Source organism: Neolamprologus multifasciatus, chromosome 12 (genome assembly GCF_963576455.1).
Source record: "Neolamprologus multifasciatus chromosome 12, fNeoMul1.2, whole genome shotgun sequence".
Classification (NCBI taxonomy): domain Eukaryota; kingdom Metazoa; phylum Chordata; class Actinopteri; order Cichliformes; family Cichlidae; genus Neolamprologus; species Neolamprologus multifasciatus.
Genome location: NC_140450.1, coordinates 18455823 through 18476837, shown reverse-complemented (window position 1 = coordinate 18476837; position 21015 = coordinate 18455823). Strand labels below are relative to the sequence as shown.

Here is a 21015-nt window from a genome sequence, read left to right as displayed (position 1 = left end):
ATTAAAAGGGATCTGTGGCATGCTGTGCTACATAATCAAGGCTGAGCTCATACCCAAGTATTAGATCAAATGATTAATAAGCAGTAACTGAATAATTTACCTAAGCTTCTTGAGCTCTATAATTTAGATGTAAGAGTTTTAAGAGTTCACGTTAAGAAAGCAGGGCTCATTAAGAGAACTAAGAAGAGATGGTTATAATAAATAAATAAAGAGTTTAAATCTTACAGGGACAGACACTTTTCATCCTCGTGGCATTCCTGTCTGTGTGTTGTGCGTAGGCTAGATTGTTTTTGATGTACCCATGACTTGTCTTTCTTTTCCTCCCTCTATTGATGGTCAGAGTGTGATTATGACTCTGGTGAGTGGGGGTTGCCCTGTACCCCTCCGTTGTGCATCACTCCCACATACACACACGCACACAAACACACAAACGCCATCCTCTGTGTTACTCTGTGTGGTCTGCCTCAGTGTTGGGAACTGCATGAAACCCTTCTCATGTCAATTTCTCCAAATAATGACTCAGGAAAAAAACACACTTTTTCCTGCACACATGCAACATTTTCATTCAGAACTGGCCTCGGTAACATGTTGCATTTAAGAAAATGATTTAACATTACAAGTATTCTCAGTGTGCTCTGGTGAAGCCACATTAGCAAGTGATTAGATTGGATTTCTTCCTGCATTGCCATTATGCTTTTTCTTTTTTTCGATTGGACACTTTTCTGATGCACTTTTTTTTTAAATTTTTTTTTTTTTATATATATATATATGCTTGTTTTTTGTTTTGACTGCTCTTTTTATGAAACAGATTCATTTTTTAGTTCAGGGACTTCCAAAAGTTTGAGTATAGCTCCTTCAACATGATCCTTTCAGGTTTTGGCATATTTGCACAATGTGTGCTCATTTGTTTCTTTATCACTACTATATGCATTGTATGAAGGTGAAATGATCTGAGTGTGAATAGCCTGCGAGTGTGGCTTCTCCATTAGAGGATAATTGGATCAAACCAATGGATTAATACCTGTGATTTTTTTTTCCCCCCCCCCCTCACAGGTAGAGAATATGAAGGCTACCAGCCATTGTGGTTTTACCAGAGGAGGGACTCAGTTACTGGAGAGACAAGCTTTGTGTACAAGGGGGGTTACTGGGAGGCAAAGGAGAGACAGGACTGGAGCCTGTGTCCTGACATCTTCTAACCCAGGAACCTCCTCTGGGATCACACCTAACCTCATGAGACAGTGAACCGCTCCACCTCTGGTCCTTAAGCAGTGGAGCGAACGAGCACCATGTGGACCTTTTTTTCTTTTTTTTTTTTTGTGTGAACATGAGAATGTGTATGTTTCGCACACTCTCAGATTACACTGTACCTCCAAATGTACACTCTATGGGCGTTCCCGGAGTAGTCCTATTTGACACTATACTCAAACAGCAGTGAGATCACGTGTGGATGCGAGATAACAGAGTTGTAACACCACACAGTAAAGCTAACCCGCTCAGTCCTGATGCTCTGGTGCGCTGGAAATGCTACCCACAATGCACTTTTCTGTGTTCACTCCACTACAGAGTTTCCCAAATTGGATAGAAACCCACATCAAAGCTGCTCATGATTATAAACTGATTAAAAAGAATAAAGAGGGACATAAAAACAGAACACACAACAGTATTTCAATATTTGTAAGAAAAATGTCTTCACCCTCAGTTTTATTCAGTACAACAGAAATTAATCTGGGCCTACTTTATTAATCAGCCCCCTCATTTTCTTTATGGTAAACATTTTAAGTGCTCATTATTTGCCTCTTTTGATATGTTAAAGCCGGGCTTAGAGCAACCACCGGTCACAGGGAAAACGTGTGTTTATTTCCCAACCGGCTGATGAGTGATTGCTGACAGTTGCTGTGAGATCGACTGCTAAAACTCCATTCACAGGCCTAGAGACCAGTCGGTCACCCCTCCTCCAGGAACTACCGGTCACTATGGAAGCGTGTATATTACGAGATCGGTTGGCAAGTGGTTGCAGGAGGTTGCAGACGCTTGCATGAAATTGGTTCATGCAAGAGGTTTTCGGTGCTGCATTGAAAACCTCTTTGTGATTGCTGCTAGCATGTGCTAGCACTTTGCCTCAGTCACCAGCAGTTTGCAAAGGGGGGGGGGGGGGGGGGGGGGGGGGGTTGACTTTTTTGCCAACTACTTGCCAAGTGGTAGCGAGTGAAAATTCACTGACACCATAAAGTAAAAGTTGCACCTTGTATTGGTTGCAACCGCCAGATGCAATTTTTACTTGCACTTCTCTGGTCTGTTTTGCCCTTTTCAGTACAACTCTGAGAGGGGTTCGCTAACAGCCAAAGCAGGCACAAGGAGCCTGTGGGTATAGCAATCTCTGATTTTTACCCGACGATAGCAAGCAAGCTGGTTGAGGAATACACATTTTTCCATAGCAACCGGCAGTTGTCAGGGGGTTGCCAAACTATGTCTGTGACTGGGGTATAGAAAGTAATGGATGAAGACTCTGAAATAGTCACAGCTTTGATTGCATGTGTTATAAACTATGGAGAGTCAACGTGTTCAGTAAATATCAAATAAAAACATAATTAAATACAGAGAAATGAACGTACGAATAATCACATAATTAACTACAGAAAATGTATCTAATATAACCATAAAGTGAGAAAAAGAATCAGACTAACCTCTGTACCTCGGCTTACAGGTTTTACTTTATTCAGTGTTAAATATTTTATTTATAAAAAGTTTTTTTTTCATCAAGAAGTCTGAGGACAAGTGGGGCAGAGCCCATGTGATTGATTTGTGATATAACGGGCTCTATAAGTCAGAATTAGCTGACAGATTCGGTGTTGTTATGGAAAAAGATGATATTCTGGGGGGGAAAGTTAAAAAAAAATTAAAAAAGGTTTGGTTAAAGTGTTTTTTGTCTTAAAAGCTGCTAGAATGAAATAAAACCAGATATTAGGTTTATGATGTATTTTTTTTTCTTCTAAATTCATGTGTTTTAAATTTTTATGGTTCTGTTATACATTTTCTGTATTGGTTCGTCAGACGGATTCATTCTAAATATATTTGTATTTCATTTTCAACACATTGAGTCTCCATAATCTACAGCTGTTTGATTGATCCACTAGAGATTGGTTTATCTCAACTAATGAAATATGCATCGAGGCAGTAATCCTTTTTCCATTTGGACTGGATATTAAGTTTTCCCTTTAGGGACGTGCAATTAGTCTGTTCATGTTAGTTATATTAGAAATATGAGCTGTCTCTATGCTTCATTGGATCTCAGTCATCTTAACATTTTCCATTTGTGACTCTGATTAGGAAAAAATATATAGTAGTAGTTTGATTATAACACATTAGTGTAACTGCAGTGGTGACATTAAAACACTTGTATCACTGTCACGGGAATCTCCATCAAAGACCTGAATAAGCACTTTTCACTGTGGTTGACTAGAGGTTAGTACATATCTCTGTGTTGATGTTGAGAAAATCTCACTCTGTACATGAACACTATCTTGTCCTCTGGTGCTTTCCCGTGGCAACACTTACCATATCATCAGTGATTGTTTTAACTAGTATCATCTTCAGTGATCGTACAAAGTATTAAGTCTGCGCCCGATCACTGAGGCGTTCACAAGTAAACATTAACCCGGGAACACACCGGTTTCTTCTCACTAGTTCCACAGCATCCATCCCTCACTAGTTTGTAGTCCAGATGTTTCCAGTGGAGTTACTGAATTTGAGACTGGAGCAGGTACTCCAAGGAACCCACAGTGGCTTTAGTTGATAGGAGGTCAAAGGTTATAGAAGCAGACAGGGCTGGTTCCTGTAGCGCTCCTCTTTGCAGTCAGCTGTAGCCACAGAGGACAAGCCCGAGCGGCCACTCCAGGCTCTCTGCAGCTCATTTGCCATTTGTGGACTTGCTGATCTGGGATCAGCTCACAGAGGTACACTGAGTCTTTTGCCTTTAACTGACTGAATAAGGGAACGAGTCCCCTGACCTGTGCACTACAAGTCTACAGTGACAAGAGTTTTGAAGAAAAAAAACAAAACAGTCAATTTTTTTTGTAATTATTGTTAGGAATGTAGAATTTGGAGGTACTGTATCTACCATCCAGCCTATTTGTGTGAATATTTTGTGATAAAACAATGATATTGTAAAAGAAGAATTATACTAATGTGAGTACTGAGTTCTCTGTACAGCAGAGGTTAAGGAGGGGGTAGAGGGGGGACTAAATGAGCCTGAAGATAGACACTAACTCAGAGGTGCCCTCAATTTGGCCAAAAACTGTGTTAACACACTGAAAATAAAGTTTTTTATATATAGTTCTTAATACTAACATGTTGTTAGCTGTGGTTCAGTTATTTCCTCTGATGTGCGGGTCATGCAAATGTAAAACACACACACACATACACAAAAACACTGGAAAGGAAATTCCTTCACACAAGGAAGAAATGCTAGGATTTAGCCGATAGAGTGAATTTTAAGTGTGATAATATGAGCTCTTAATGTTTACCTGTCTGATTCTTTAGCAGTGAACTAATGATAGTGAGAAGTGAATTCTGGCACTTTTATTCATTTACACAAAAGGTTTTCTTACAGTTTTGAGTTGTGGTTGTCATGAGCATGGTCACTTGTTAAAAGGAATAATTTAGTGTTTGGAAATTCATTTTGTTTTGAAATTTGCTGGAGTTGGATGAGAAGATGAAGCCTTCTCTTGTTGTAAATATGAAGCTACAGACGGCAGTTTAGCTTAGCTGTACTCAAAAAAACTGGAAACGGGGGGTAGCTCGGCTCTGACCACCCATCAGCCCCTCTAAATTTCACCTCCATCTTTGCTGGAAGTTTGCCGCTTTGGTGCCAGGAGGAAGTCTTGCACATAACTAAAGATGGAAGGTAAACCTGATGTACCCAAAATTTGGTACCAAAAACTGTCTTGAAAAATGAAACAAATAAGATCCATGTTAGTTTATCAGATCTCCAGCTGCTGGTAGCTTATATCCTGTTTCCAGTCCTCTTAATCCTAAAAAGTGACTGCTGCCTGTAGCCTTATAATGTGTCCTGTTGGAGAGGAGGCACATAAGCACATTTCCCAAAGTGTTGGGCCTTTTCTTTACATTTTCTTTCTGCTATCCTTCTTTTCTATTTCATAAATGTGTATCGAAGACATCGGAGCGATCACCACTTGAACATGATGAAAATGTGGAGGTTCCCTGCAGATTTACTTTAATAAATTGTGTTTGAGATTATTTTATATTTGAGAATACATATTATATTTTGAATGATAATGGAGAGGTCATCTTAGGTTTAAATCAATATATTTCCAAACAAAAAGATGACCTCAGTACTTGATGGTGACTTGCCTACTGAAGTTGTCCCTTTTAAGGGCCTGTACAATATCGGACAGCTGTAGCAATAAAGCGGTGGAGGTGTAGATTTGTTAGTTTGTGGCTGTTGTTCGTTCAAAGACTCGTTGTCTGCCTCGTTTAGAAAGGGAAAAAACACAACCAAAGTGTAAGAGAAGAGTGTGTTGTAGACTAAATAATCCTCTTCATCTGCCTTTCCGATCTCAGAGGGTTCAAATGTAAACCCTCCCCATCGCTGTTTATCTCATCTCATCTGAACCTGATGCTTAATTCACTACGATGTGATTCTTGGCTTTAATTTTCTTGCTTTTATTTTCTGATCTGATTTCTTCCTTCTCAGTGGGTGCCATTATTCCTACGTTGGTGTTTTCATACTATTTGTGTGCATAGCGAGTTTGATTTGTGTGCACGTGCAGCATTACATATCCTGCTTTTCAGTGCTGCTCAGTTTTGAGGCAGAAATAGGCTGATGCTGATGATGACGACGAAGATGGGGAGATTTTTCTTGCCTTGTCTAAACTAAACCTTGCTTCTTATTCGACAGTGACTCGCAGCTTTGTGGTGAGATTATGGTGATATTAACAATCCATACGATTGGTAGAAATTATGAGGTGTTTCACAATAGCGACCTGGCACAGGATTGAGGTGACTGACCTGCCTTGATAACTCTTACTCCCAAATACACAAAGGTGTATTCAGGTGTTACTGCGTATTCAGCTGAGGTTTTTCTTTTTTCCTCCCCCTTTTTTAAAAAATAAAATTGTGTATTTTCTCCCTTAATTTATACTCGTATAACACTGTCTTTAAACAGCAAAGACAAAACGGTGAAAAAAGAAGATAATAAAGTTGTTATTGTTGACACTGGATACGAGTCTCTTCTCATTTGTTTCTTCTCTGACCAAAGGATGAGTTGAACTGGCAGAACAGAGAAATGTTTGAGTTTAAAGTCGATGTCCCACTAATAAAACATGACACTCTAAACAGTTTTTATGAAAGTGAATAAAACATTATTTTTATCATTGCTTATTCCAATCATGAAGTGCATATTCAATGTACTGTTTTCTTGGGTGGACAACAGAAGCTTTCTTTAAAATGAGAAAAGTGAGAGGTCTTTGGAGTCAATGACTGCCTGAAGTTTAGAACCCATGAACATGGACATCCATGGACTCCCTTGTGATGCTTTGCCAGGCCTTGTTTGTGGGTCTCTCTGCCTTCATTTTTGTCTTCAGTGACTGAAAAGCTCCTCTATTGGGTTATCAGGTGACTAACTCGACCATCTATTAATATCCCATTTCTTTGCTTTGAGAAACTCTTGGGCTGTTTTTACTGTATGTTTTGGGTCATTATCCATTTTCACAGCGTAGCATCATCTGATCAGTTCTGCAGAATTAGAGTGAGTCTAAGCAGAGAGTAAAGCCCTGTGCACTTCACAGTTCATTCTGCTGTGTCTATTAGCAACCACATCAATAAACACTAGCGACCTGGTTCCACTTGCAGCCTTATGCCCATGCCATATACATACATACATATATATGAGGGAACAAACTTCCTCTGGCCATAAAACTTTATACATTTTCCAATTATTTTCCAGCCTCTGAAAAGGTGGGACAGTGCACAAAATTGTGTGTAATTCCTAAACAGTTCATGCAAAACTTTTGAAAAAACAAAACAAGACACTGATTGATTTTAAAACCACTGCAGTGGTTTACAGAGGTAAAACTACAAGAAATATTAGTATTTAAATATTTAAGTAATTGTCTTTGTTCAAATACTTATGGAATAAGTATAATTTTGACTTTCTGTTTTTAATTCCGTTTAGTTTGTTAGTTTCTAGAGTTGGTTTTCTTACTTGTTTAGTTTTTATTAGTTTCATTGTTAATCTTTATTAACTCTATTAACTATTATTGTTATATGTCAAAGGCAAGACTTAGGAAAATCTGGTATCAGATGTAAAAAAAAAAAAATGAAAACGGTAGACTCAAGTCTAGGACATCAATTGATGTCTATCAATTTATTTTTAACCAAACTAACGTACCAGAGCTAAACATACTACCTCTGTATTTGTTTTACAAATTCAGAAAATATTTTTTATGCGAGTGAACTATTTTTAATATCTAGTTTTTATCTAGTTATTTTAGTTTTTGTTAACTATAATAACTTCGTTTACCGCGTTTACTGCCGTAGCTCGCGCGGGTCCTCGGGGCTGTTAGCTTGCTGTATCTCGAGCTGTTTGACCGTTTCCATGGCAGCCTCAATTTCCCGTCAATCAACTCTCCCGGCAGCGGTAACAGCTGTGCCAGTCAGAACCGCTGAGACATGTTCGGCATCGACTGAAAACTCCCGTCTTCTTAAAGTAAGTTAGTTCTGAGTGTTTGTCGCGGTCAGTGTGGTGTTTTTTTGTTTTCATTTGATAACTCAGAAACATGAACGTTTAACCAGGGAGCTTCAGACAGATTGGCCAGACGCTTTTGTGTTCAATACATCTGATTTATGGGCTGATTCGCACTATGAAAATATCACTCTGCTTATAGCAAAGGCTCGATTGAGTCTTGGCTGAGGCTGAAAAAATAGTCCCACAAGTCACAGCTAGATGTGACACTTTAATACTCCAGATATTTGTAAGTAACTTTCACAGCTCTCGGACTTGATTTTCAGACGGGGAGATCCGGGGATTTATCGTCAACTCAAGTCAGTTTGGCTTGCTAAGTGGTCTTGGTTTCCTGGACAACTGGGCAACATACCCCCCGCCCCCCCATCACCGTACTGCCACACACTCCTTATAACTTTCCTGTTAGCCCTGACTGCTGGGCCATACAGGGGGTGTAGTTTCCTATGTTGTCTCTCAATGCCTGCACTTTTGTCTTCACGTGCAGGACATGGATGAGAGGAACAATAACGGAGCAGACAGACATGCAGAACATCCCCAGAAACTTCTTTACACTGGTCTGAAGGTTTAAAAACATTCTGATGTATTCCTCACTATGTGTGCAGCCATTCATATACCCCCTTTTCTCTGCCCTCATAGATCTTAACGACAATAGCAGTGTGTTTGGATTTGACCACTGCGATCGCCTCCTGGATGCAATGGATGCTCAGCTTGAGCAGTTGCAGGTTTGTGACTCTGTGATTGTCGCTTTGCTCTGTATGTTTGTCTCTCTGCACATGTAGGCAAATTTAAAATAATAATAAAAATGATAATAACATAAGCAAGTATGATTAATTTATCCAGGTCCTGCCCCAGAAATGTGAGCTTAATTGCAGCAGTGCAGGTAATTTATATCACAATAACAGCTCTATACTAGATTTAAAGATTTTTGTTTTCCATGTAATATTATGTAATCTCTTTTTTTGTGTGTGGTATTTTTCTAGCTTCTCTTGGTTGGAGTCAGTCTCTGGGAAAAGATACAGGCCTGGGAAGTACAAGTGAACAAAATGGTACCCCCATGTCTGGTCTAGATTTGATGAGCGCCCCAGCAGTGCAGCAAAGATATGGTAATATTTTAATATTAGGGATATTCACAAGAAAAGTTTTAAATTAACAATGTTTTTAACTGAAAAGGCCTTATTTATAGTCTGAGGTAAATATCTTATGGCAGTGAAAATGATTAGTACTAGTGGTGACATAATTTTTCTTTCTGCACAAGGGAAAGAAATGCAACCCTGATTTCCAAAAAAGTTGTAACTAAGTTTAAAATTGAAATATACAACAACCCAACTTTCTTGGAAAGTATGTTGCTAAATGTATACATGCTTAATATGCTTAATATGAAGCTGCTTAATATGAGAGTTGGTCATGCCCCTGTGTGTTGTCTTCATAGGTGGCCTATAATTAAATGATATATATGTAAAGTATTGTGCAAAAAATCTCAATCCAACACTCATTTCTTTTGATTATACTTCCAGACTTTCTTGGAATTGTTTTAAAATGGTCTTGAGCAATAGTTCTTTATACCTTCTGCCTTAAATACTGTATGTATGTTTTCAGTAAATCACTGAAGCAAAATATGAAGAAATTAGAGGTGGCTTAACACTCTTGCACAGGACCGTGTGGTCTATGTTGATCACCATAATGTTAATAGAGTGGACTTTTCCTTACACCACTTCTCCTCTGCTCTACCTCAGAAAACACAGAGGGCTGCTCGAAAGATCCTGTAACTGGTGACAAAACTGAAAAGAGGTTAGACAGGAGGGACAAAGAGGAAATCGAGTCTTGTAGAGAGCAGGTCATCTGGAGGCTGGAGAGGCTACTTGGAGGCACCTGCAAGGAAGGAGGGCTGGCCGAAGAAATTGGCCCTCCTTCAGACAGTATCTGCACCGAGGACTTTGCTACACGCTTCAGAGAGGAGATGGTAGAACTGACTTTTATAGATGTCAGTATGCAAATGTCGGATAAAGCAGAAGTGACTGGGAGTACAAACATCTCTGACAGCGGCGCTTACCAAAGTAAACAACATGAACGACATGTTTATGATGTTGAAAGAAGAGGTTCAGAAATGACTGGGGAAAGCAGTGATGACACACTCACTCCTCAGCATTCCCTGACAAACCAACCACGTCCAAACAAGAAGAGCTGTGTTTCTCATAGCGCTGGAGAAAGTATATCACATGCTGGTGTGAAAGCAGGCGCTTTAGAGACATGCAGATTACCACAGCCTGAGGATGACAGCAGTGGTACAAGTCTGTATCTATAGAATCTTTGAAAGATAAGCTTTCAGGCATGTTTTAACTTTGCTTAGCCAAAAGGGTGAGGATTGAGAGAAAAATGATCCATCTGTCTTCCAGTTCTTTGGCCATATGTCTGTCCATCTGTGTGTTCGACATGTGATCGAAGGCACATTCTCTACAGATGTTTGACTGTATGAAAATCATTTTGGCAAAACAAAAATGGAATTCATACCCAAAGCATTAAATATATCACATGCTCTCCCTACACTAATTTACCAGAACTCTGGATTTGAGCTTTTGGACTTGAGGCCAAACTTTCAACTCAGCATGCACATAACCTAATACAGTGGTTCCTAAAACGGGGGCTCAATGGCTTCAGGGAGTCACTGCATGAAGTCATGTGCGACCATAGAGAATAATGTTGAATGGATTTAAAGTTTCACGAATTAATGAACATAAGTGCTAGTAGAGGCCTCTGATGTTAGCTTGGCTGGATTGCTAACTTTTCAAATAGAAGTATGAATGAAAAAGTTTTATAACCATTGATAGATGTAATACAGGACACCTTTACGCCTTACGTGTACTGTCAGCTGTAGTTTTTTGTTTTTAAAAAAAAAGTCTTAACAAGCCTTGTTTTCTTCCCTTTTCATTTCAGGCTTCCACAGGACAGAGTTTTTAAAAGACCCTGAAAATGTCAACAGCAGCTATTCTCCTAAGACCAGGTGCTTGGCAGGTACCACACACATTACACTGCATTACACTTGCATTTACAAGCACAGCCTACCACACCGATGCTTTTGGGATTCTGTTTATTTGAAATAGTGATTGTGGGCTGCTTGGTTCTTTTCCAGGAGTACCTGTGCTGAGCTTTGACACGGTGTCCATTGACAGCGACCTTGATACAGTCTGCACGGAGCAAGTCAGGCAGCACATTCACAAGTGGCCCGGTAAGAAACAGAAGATATGGAAGTGAACTAGTTTATAAATATGTTTAGACACAAAATATCAGAGTTTGAAAAGTGAAACTGAAAAATATAAAGGGTAATGAATGATAATTACAAAATCTTTAAATATGAAGGATAATATCTACAAAAAGTATCCACTCTTGTTAGGATGGCACTCTCTCATTCGGTCTGTCACAGAAAATAATGGCCAGTGTAGCAACCAGACCGACAGAACAACACAAGAAGAAAGTGAATCTCGGTCTACATCAGGTAAGAGCTGACTACTACTGTTTTATTACTATAAAATACACAAAGTAATAAAGTGTAATTTTCTTGTCTTTATTCCCAAAGTACAGAGATCCCCATATGGACCTGTTTGTAACTCTCAACGTAACAGGAGAACAGCATATAGGTAAAATAAATCAAAGTATGAGCTGCACCTATGTTAGTACATACACAATAGCATCAGGAAATATGGCAGATAATGCACTAAGAGGACAATCTCTGAAAGCTCTTAATATAATAAAGATAAAATTTTAATAACTTCCAAAATCCAATTAAAATCTGCCTTTAAATATTTGGTAGTGTCATTCTGCCCATTGTGCTGCTGGATAGTTGGGCGTATGGTGGGGAAGTTTGGGTTTAGAGCTCTACCCATTGGGACAAACACCCAACAGTATCTCTAACATGCAAAATTCTGCCAATATATTTTCTATGCACACAGAAAAATGCCAAAAAATGCCCGTCAAGCACTCTAAATCTTTAATCACCTTAATATCAACACTGCTTTCCAAATATCAGTCAGAGTAAACCAGTGCAAAGAAATCTATGTAAAACACTGGAAAGAAGAAACTTAAAAGCTACAGTAGACCAGAATGTCATCTGACCTTAAACACTTACTTTAACAAATTAAGTTATATAATTCCAATATATATAATTCTGCTCTTATGTGTATTCAGACCTATGAGTTATTTTAGTGACACAGATGAAGAAATGAGCTGCTGGAGCAACAAGTCCAGGCCTGAGAGAACACTGGACAAGATGCAGTCTGAATGGGTCAAGATGACTGGCCAACTCTCCGACCTCCAACAAGTAAGCTAAACCTCCGGGGGAAATTTATTCTATTCTGTGTCAGTTGTATAAATTCACCTGCATGCATATGTATGAGATGGTGCTGCTTAGCTTGTTTGTGTGTGGTTTAGAAATGTGAGGAAGAGGAGGAGACGCTGTGGTTGAAGAGGGCTCAGATAAAAGATGTTGAGGTCTGCCTCTCTGAACTTCGACAGAAAAGGAAGGTAAAGTCCAGCATTTTCAAATGTTTTTCAGGAGAATGTTTGCTGAAGACTCACTAACATGTACAAGTAATGGTTCGTGCTGCAGCATGCCTTGCAGGAGTTAGAGCGACTGACTACAGAGACGGCACAGATGGAGGAGGAGAAGAGGACTTTGCAGTCTGTTCAGAGAGACAGCAGAGCAGAGAGGAAGTCTGTTGGGTATAAAATCTCCTCCTACTAACTGTCTCATTCAGAGCCATATGCATTAACACGGCCAACATCAACATAATATTTGTCTGCATAAAGGAGAGTTTTCTTTATTGATAAAACATCATTTTGCTGCAGCCATGGTAGCCAACAGCTGCAGAAGATGCTCAGGCAGAAAGAATCACGTCTTCTCCAGCACAGAGACACCCAGGAAGATTTTACAGTTCAGCGTCTGTGTAAACAGACTCCAAAGGATGGATCCTGCTTCAAAGCAGTAAAAAAACAAACCTACTCCTGTAGTTAGTGGTTCAGTCCTTGGTTTAATTTTGTTCTTATGTCATCACTTTCTCTTTTTATTGTTCAATAAACAGAACAATGTCATAATGTCGGTGCTGGAGCAGGAAGAAATGGAAAGACAGCTGGATAATGCCAAAACAGAACTGTTTGCTGAGCAGCGACGTGCCAGAGAAAAGCTAGAGTCCATGCAAGAGGTATCAGCCTGTTTATAGACTATGTAGTAACTCCAAAAATTCAATGTTATAACTAAAAAATATTTTTTGGTTTAATGGGGCTCATTTTTTATAATTGTAAACATGAAATTACATTAAATTGTGCTTTCTTTTTCTAATTATAGTCTGCATTCACTTTACGAACAGAAATATTTATGATCTTCAACAATCCAAATGGAGAATCTAAACTTTAATCATAAAGTTGTGGATTTATCATTTTACAATTTTATTTTGGGCTTCTTTATCATTGTGATCTGAATTTCAGTGAGGGTACTGAATGAAATTTAACAGACAGAATCCATTTTTGTTTGAGTAAAGGCAGATTTAGTGTCTGTTTTAAAATGTCTCTGAATATATTTTCCTTTTGGAGCAGAAATTGGAAGAGACTTGTGAAGAGCTCCAAAGGACCACAGAAGTAGAGACGTCTCTGAGAAACAGATGTGCTTGTTTGGAAGAAAAACAGATGCAGAAAAAGGGGCAGATTGAGGTAGCATTTTTTTTCATAAATATACTGTGTGTGTGTGTATGTGTGTAGTACTGTAGCTGTCTCTTTTCCTGTTAGGCACTGGAGGCTCGAGTGAGTGGGCTGCAGGGTGAGGTGGGAGAACATAAGATCAGGGTGGTAACTCTGGAGAAAATGTTTGCCCACAAAGAGCTGCAGCTCCTAGATTTCCAGGAGCAATGCAGTGCCTCACAAGCAGAACGAGATGGACTGAAGGTGGAGCAACAGCACTTGAGAATGCAGCACCACAAAGCCCTGAAGGAAATTGAAGAGCACGTTCACAGTATAATGGTAAGTGCTACAAATCCTTTTTTCTTGTTCTATAAGTAACTTTACTAATATGTTTATATTATTAACAGCAAGCCCAAAAGGTTTATTGTTACAGGTTACTGATTTCTCCTCAGTTCATATTCAGGCTAAAAAGAAAAAAGTATTCCTTTGAAAGTACAGACTATCTCAGGTATTCTGTAGTGCCATAAATGCATATATTTTATGTTTGGTGGCGTGCCATCGTTAAGGTTATTGCACTACATATTATACTACTAGTAAAATACTTTGTAGGGTTACTTCTAAGAGGTCGTCCTCTCTTAATTTTGTAGCTAAAAGAAGAAGAATTAATTAAGCTACAGAAATCTCTGCAACAGCAGAAGGAAGAGGTAAAGAAACATGAAGAGGAGTTGCATGTAGAAGCATCGGAAAAGGTACACTGATAATCCTTTGACTAACATATGTAACCTTTCTAACATAATTTGATGGTATGAACAGAATGCTCTCTTTTCCCATTTAGGTGTACAAAGCAGTGAAGGAGGAGAGGAGGAAGTGGGAGGCAGAAAAAATGGAAGCTCTGGAGGTGCAGCGTGGGATACTGGAAGAGCAGAATGAAAAGCTCCTGGAAAGTTTGAGGAGCGAAATGCAGAAAGAGAAGACTAAAGCATTAGCTCGTCAACATCAGGTCATGGAACTAAAAACAGTAAGGGATCTTCCACTTAGATAAATCTAAATAAATTTTCTTTCCATGTTTGTATGATTTTGCTTTTATCTCTAAGAAACTGCAGGAGCTGGAAAAGGAAAACTGTACACAGTTGGCTGCAATTTGCAAGTCACTGAAAGAGGAGCGCCAGGCTGAGCTACAGATGGCGCAGGTGCAGTGAAACCACAGAAAGCAGTCATGTTCAAACTCTAGATGTGATGTGACATCTTAGAAAAGTTGACCTGGTGTGCTCTGTAATCATGGCAGAGTCATAGGACAGTTCTGCAGCTCGAGAAGGATGTCCAGCTGGCAATTAAAGAGGCAGACAGGCTCCGGGTGATGCTAGAAGAAAGGGAGAGCAGCCATAACCAAATCACAGCTGAGATGGAGCAGCAACACCAACACTGGACCGAGCAGCTAGCAGCAGAGTGCCAGCATCTCAGCCTGTTAGTGGAGCAAAGTGGAGCCAAACAAAGTGCTGGAAAACTACCTCCCAGGTATAATTTTATGCCCAGTCTTCATAGCTTGTTTGTAATTGGCTTGTAATGCACATATCTTTGTCATTTGCAGTTTCACAGTAGCTGAGGCTTTTATGATCCTAAAAACACTACGAGAGCAGCTGAAGGCTTTTATTAGCCAACTGCACCAAGAGCTAGACTCACAGAAACAAACCAACGAGCAGCTGAGAAAAGAAAAGGTATCATTTGAACTTTGCTTACAGCACGCTAAATGTTTATATGGACATATTCAGTAAAAATCTCCCATTTTTCAGGAGCAAGAACTGAGCATCCAGAGGCAACAGCTGAGGCTGGAGAGAGATCAAGCTTTGAATTTTTTAAAGGAGCGACTCATTCAGGTCTGAACCCACACGCTTAGACAAAACACACACACGTAGCATTAGAGGAAATTTAACTCCCAGCGACATTTTTGCAGGAACACATTGAGGAGTTGAGCAGCTTAAAATGGGTTCACATGAGTGATGGAGGAGTTCAAGGCGGAGGAGGAGTGGCAGCATGTCTCCGCAAGCAGTTGAAGGCCAAAGACTCTGAGCTCAGGCAGGTTCAGAGGAGCATGGCTGAGTGGAAGGGACAGACCGCAGCTCGCCTGGCACGCAAGTTTGAAGAAGAGTTGACGGCTGAACTGGAACGGTAACGTGCTCAAAACAAAAATGGCATCCTCCAAACTAAACCCAGAATGCAGCAAAGTCATATTTTTTATTTTTGTGGTGCAATAATTTCCAAAAGCTGCTGATCTTGAATCAAACAATACTGTGACATGTATACAGTTTTTGTGCTAACTTTTGTCATCCCACAGGTGCCAGACAAAGTTGTTAAGGGGCAGGTAATTTTGTGTCTTGGTAAATCGATGTTATACTAACCAGCTGTACAAGAGCATGATCTCACCTCAACTCAATGTGATGCGATGCTTAGACCATAGATCTAACATTATACATATACAACAGATGTTCATGCAGTTATGTTATTTACCAAACAACCAACCAAATTCAGGTTTGCTTTTTCTAGGAAGGCACCAAGACAACAAGATGTTAGGCGGGGGGAGCCTGAAAGACCTGAGGAAGAAATGGTAAATGGTTTGCTCTTCCTGTGTGAAACCCAAAACGTTTGTGTCCTTACTCATTGTTTATGCTATTAAGAAAAATCCTGGTATCATTTTTCTTTTAAGGAATACCAGAAATCTCTCAGCTTTCCCTCCCTCCAAGCTCTGAACTCCCATCACAGCTCCTCAGACATGGCTTCCTTTAAGGTTATACGTTACCTCCAGAGCAAAGTGAAGCAGCTCCGTGCTGAAAATCAGGCCTACAGGTGGAGCTCACCTCCTCCCGATTTATCAGGATCCTATCTTGGAACAGTGAGTAAATTCTTCAGTATCTGGTTATTGTGAAGTGACTTTTAATGTTTCCACTTGATAAAGTTTACAGTAGTTATAAATTTCAATACTCCAAGTACTACTTGTAATTTAAAGTCAAGTATTTTTGTGAAGGTTTTGTAATATTTTTTTAACCCACAAAATTATGTCTTCATTCATATTTAGTCTGACCAAAAAATGCACAATGAAAAAATACAAAGCTTTACAGCAGTTTAAGGCTATTGACGGTGGTTCTCTGCACTCACATTTCCACAGATTATAAAATAAACTGATAAAACATTAACACAAATAGCATGTTTCTTTAGAAGAATCTCAGAATAGTATCAGTCATGCATAGAGCCATGTTACCCATGTCTGATGGGAATATTAAAAGCACTCATTGTTTTCCAAATATTGATATTAACTGCTATTATTGTTTCATTCACAGATCCCTCAGAGTACAGACACAGATGGGAGTTAAAGCAACACAAAACCTGACACTGTGTGAGCAACTGCACACCAGTGATAGAATGCTCTTCAAATCAGTCTTATTTAAAGTTGTCCCATGGCAACAAATATAAATCATTCACTGTTCTAAGATAGCAGGACAAGCAGGTCACAGTGACATATGGAACAACTGGAGATGTGGTCATCACATTCCTCTGTGCTAAGGCAGTAAGGTTTTTATAGCTTGCAGTGAGCTGTAAACGACAGGAGCTGACATTTCTCTGAAGACTGACGATCATGTGAGTTACCGAACATTAAATAACCTCAAAGCTGGCAGGGCTTTAACAGAGTCCTTAGAAAATGCTTAAAAATACATTTACAGTTTCTGCAAGGCTGAAGCAAAATGTAATGCATTAAAGGCTTTTGAGCCTGTCTACTTGTACTTGCTGTCCATTAATCTAAAGGGTTCGAAAATATGGCTGAATTTGGAAAGGGAAAAGTATGATGATCACTATTGTAAGAGTCAAACCAAAACAAAACAACTATCTAAATATTTGGGTAGAGCTCCATTTACAGTATGCATGTATGGTAAATGGATTGGTACTTACAGTATTATAGCGCATTTTACTACAAGCCACGTTCACACACACAAACTTGCCTGATTCAAGCACTTTCATCCAATGAAAACTGGGCAGAATATACACATGAAAACTGTATGTTTATTAAAAAACAAATATAAAGTTTATAGCACCCAATGGCTAGCTGAAGTTCTGGTCATGTGCATATGAAAATACAGTCAAACCATAAAAATCTGCATTTCCATGACTTTATAAATTCCTCCAAGCTCCCCTAATGGCATACTTGCTAAGCAATAGAGATGATCTCTCCGCCAGAAGTATTACTACAAGCAGGAAGGCATGCCACAAGCAAATGTGATGCTCCACGCTGATGTTTAAGAAATATAATCATATTTACAACACATCAGCGTAGTGCTGGCCAGGCTTTGGCAACGTAAAAGTCGTTTCACTTCTTACGGGAAACATCAATACTGCGAAGTATTATGTAAGGCTACTTGTTGACCTTGGAGATTATGTCAGTTATTATGTTACAAGTGGGATCAAATGGGATTAAAGTCAGAAAACATAAATTACTGCCAAGAAAATGATGCGCTTCACAAACTGTTCAAAACTTCACAATATCCTTATAAAGACACAAACTGACCAGCCTGAAGTTGTTCCACGTCTTTTTAAATCTTTTTACTTTGCTACGAGTCTCCAGTCTTTCACTTTGGCATCACTTTGTGGAGAAACACTATTACATTTCCATCTCCTCCTCCCCAGAGTTGTGGGCCACAGAGAAACTGTACAGAGGAGAGTGTGTGTCTGCTGGTGGACTTGAGGTGTTGAGGGGACTAGGAGATGGACATGGAGTTGGAGTCTGCCGACACACAGTCTGTTGTTTGCGCTGTTTTTGTAATGAGTCCTTAAGTCTCTGACTGAAGGGATCTTCTGGTGGCCGCCATAGCACCAGCTCCATACAGGAACGGCTCCTAAAGTGTGAGAAAGACGAAGGTGAAACAAATATTAGCATCCCTAAAGGAGTGCAACTGCGCTGACTTCTTAATCAAGAAACTCTTGCCAGTTGAAAACAATATTTGGAGTCCGTCTCACATCATTACCCATATTTTTTTGTTTTTTCCTTATGTTGTAAATTTCCCTGTACAGTCTATTATTTCTTGCTTTTTATATTCTTAACTTGTGTGAATATGCATGCTCCATCTGCCTGTCGCTTTGCTGCTAGAACACCTGAATTTCCCCAATGAGGGACAATAAAGGATATATCCATTTCTATTTATTACTTAAAAATCACCATTAAATGTTCCAATAACAAAATAAACATACACAGACTGGGCTACTGTGTGGGGGAGGATGTCACTGATGCCCTGCTGCAGGCCCTTCTTCAAACTGTCAGACATCACCAGTACCGGGCGTCTCGGAGCTGGCTCTACATCCAGATCTTCATCCTCATCGTCCTCCAGTGTTATTCTGTGATACATCAATAGTACATTGTGGGTTGTCACTCTTTCTTGTGATGTAACCCCCAAACTCTTCATGCCATGCTCTGAATGCCAGATTTAAGAAAAAACCCACTTTGAATGATATAAATTGAAATGTTATGTATTTACATTGTCAAGAACTATGTAAATACATAAGTGAAAATACAAAACAGTCTGAAGGGTGGTCTGTGCGCCTGACATATACATTGTATACACATTATAAACAGAGGCCTGTGCTTACAGAGGTACGTTCAGGATTGACCTCAAATACTCAGACTTCAGAACTTTTTACTGGGTTACATCACTATGGTTACTTATTCTACATACCAAAACCTGCTTCGGGGCATGTACAACATACCCAGGATTATGTTTCCATTATCTGGTTTCACTTAACCTATCATTCGCAATCAGGATAATCAAGCATATGAAGCTAAATCTCTAAGCCAACCCAATGTTTCCCCTGCATGTTTACATGAAAGGGCTTGGCAACATCTGACCAATCACAAATATGGGTTGGTGAACTGGCAATAGAATCAACTCGTTTTACAAAGGAAGATAAAACTATCATGCAGAGGTTAAAGACAATACACACCATAACACAGCTGCTGTGAACAAATGACAAGTCGTGTTTTGTTCAGTTTTTTTCTCCCAAATGTTATACATTGCATACCTGTCTTCTATCTCTTGAAGTTTCCTCTGTGCGGCCTCGATCTCCATGCAGGAGCTCTCCGTCTCAAGTCGGAACAGGGAAGAAGAGGTCTGCGGCAAAGTGGTGTTATTAGATGTTGTGCAGGACTGTGGAGGCGCAGGACAGGCTTGCTGTGCAGACTGAGAAGAGCAGCTGTTTGCACCAGACCAGTCACACTCTGTGCTAGTGCTCAAATTTGAAGGAGCAACTTCTGCCTCAAACATTAACCTCCTCTTTTTGGCACTGCAACCCCTGATAAAACAATCATAGTTTAACACTTATGTAGGGCTAAGACAAGCATTACCAAATGCTTTTATTCTTTTTTAAAAAAAATAATTCATCTTCCACTTACTCATCATCTGCTCTCCTCCTGTGCTTCCTGAGGCATCTAGTCTCCCAGTTGCTATGGAATAGAGGCACAGAAAATGCCTGTGTCAGGCTCAGAAATAAAAGTATATTTCAAATTAAGCCAAAGCTGTCTGACAAATGTGGTGAAAACAAACAAATAGTGCACTGTGCATCAGTTACATACCCGTTAGAGACTGTCGCTGTCTGTACATCCTCAATCATACTTGAAGGTCCGAGGTCGAAGTCGGGAAGGCTTGTGGGGCCTGAAAAGGAATACATGGCTGGCAGGCAGCTCAGCTCACTGCTTGGGGGCGCAGGGTGATGCATGCTGGCCCAATCGATGAAATGTTTTTGAAGAGCTACGCGGGTAAGCAGCTATTAACGACTCTGATCTGGAAGATCAGTATTGATACCAGTCAGTTAAGCCGATAAAGGTTTTTCTTTTATTATTATTATTTTACAAACTACATGACGCACATGTTATTTGTTTACATCGCGCTAGCTGCCTCCTATTTAGCTAGCTATAACGCTACTGCCGTTAGCATGTTAATGATAAAACTTTGTGTTATTAATAGATGAGAGGTAAACACACGTCAGCCTCATCCCTGCACTGAACAGCCACTCTCCACAAGTTAAGCAAAAATATTTGGCGTTAAAGAGCGAGTTGTGCAGCTGCCCTGCCCCATTGCCGTTTTTGTTGTTGACAAATGTGTTTAGTTAGCTCGCCTCCGTTCAGAGCGTATTTATTCTCCTTTAGAGAGTTCCCATTTGCACACAAAAATAGTTTTTACAAGCTAAAGTCGTACTAACCTAATCGCATGATACCCCCGTCGAATAGAAAAAGATCCCAAATTAACTGTCACCGTGCTCTGTGGACTTCTTCTATGATAGGCTGGGTCAAACTGACGTTAGCTCCTTACTCCAAATACTGAGTCGCGCCAGAACAGTCGTCAAGGTTCTAGAAAGTGCGCATGTTACGTTTAGTGGGATTGTGGGGAATGTAGTTCCAGTGGATGTACTACAAAGTGTAGTTTCCGAAAAAGAAAAAAAACGACAAAAAAAACCGTCGTGGAAATGTAAAAGTGATCTCTAGTGACAATAAGACGGTGTTGGCATTTTATTTTTTAATATTAGAGGGTTTTTTTCTTAATTTCCTGTCAGCTGAC

At 39.7% G+C, this 21015-nt stretch overlaps 3 protein-coding genes across 12 annotated transcripts in view; 2 read left to right on the top strand and 1 right to left on the bottom strand.

Moving 5' to 3' along the window:
- The window catches only part of osbp2b (oxysterol binding protein 2b), a 52142-nt gene extending 47565 nt beyond the window's left edge, over positions 1–4577 (top strand). For 4 of the 8 annotated variants that reach the window (XM_085181624.1, XM_085181625.1, XM_085181632.1 and 1 more), the window contains one exon: positions 341–1172. In XM_085181624.1, the coding sequence (XP_085037750.1) occupies positions 341–606 (266 nt within the window). In that variant the 3' untranslated portion in view covers positions 607–1172. Of the gene's footprint in view, positions 1–340 lie in introns of all 8 variants that reach the window. The other 4 variants (XM_085181626.1, XM_085181630.1, XM_085181627.1 and 1 more) reach the window with 2 other exon arrangements.
- Positions 4578–7508: 2931 nt separating this feature from the next.
- LOC146506784 (uncharacterized) lies at positions 7509–20307 on the top strand. Of its 2 annotated transcripts, XM_085181614.1 has the most exons (27): positions 7512–7726; positions 8247–8316; positions 8399–8484; positions 8603–8642; positions 8743–8865; positions 9496–10050; positions 10694–10771; positions 10890–10985; positions 11151–11252; positions 11334–11394; positions 11942–12074; positions 12185–12277; positions 12363–12475; positions 12602–12737; positions 12835–12954; positions 13346–13459; positions 13535–13765; positions 14074–14175; positions 14262–14444; positions 14521–14616; positions 14712–14941; positions 15015–15141; positions 15217–15300; positions 15378–15592; positions 15968–16028; positions 16128–16313; positions 16759–20307. In XM_085181614.1, exons 1-27 carry the CDS (start codon positions 7616–7618, stop codon positions 16789–16791), a joined length of 3579 nt encoding a protein of 1192 aa, XP_085037740.1. In that variant the 5' UTR covers positions 7512–7615; the 3' UTR covers positions 16792–20307. The 2 variants fall into 2 exon arrangements, with proteins under 2 accessions (XP_085037741.1, XP_085037740.1); XM_085181615.1 differs by lacking the exons at positions 15968–16028; positions 16128–16313; positions 16759–20307 and adding an exon at positions 15759–15958 and having other exon boundaries at positions 7509–7726.
- On the bottom strand, positions 17457–20934 carry ccdc117 (coiled-coil domain containing 117). Of its 2 annotated transcripts, XM_085181640.1 has the most exons (6): positions 20660–20934; positions 20034–20112; positions 19854–19904; positions 19484–19753; positions 18659–18802; positions 17457–18306 (listed from the first exon to the last, which is right to left on the bottom strand). In XM_085181640.1, exons 1-6 carry the CDS (start codon positions 20667–20669, stop codon positions 18072–18074), a joined length of 789 nt encoding a protein of 262 aa, XP_085037766.1. In that variant the 5' UTR covers positions 20670–20934; the 3' UTR covers positions 17457–18071. The 2 variants fall into 2 exon arrangements, with proteins under 2 accessions (XP_085037766.1, XP_085037764.1); XM_085181638.1 differs by lacking the exon at positions 20660–20934 and having other exon boundaries at positions 20034–20176.
- Positions 20935–21015: the final 81 nt, after the last annotated feature.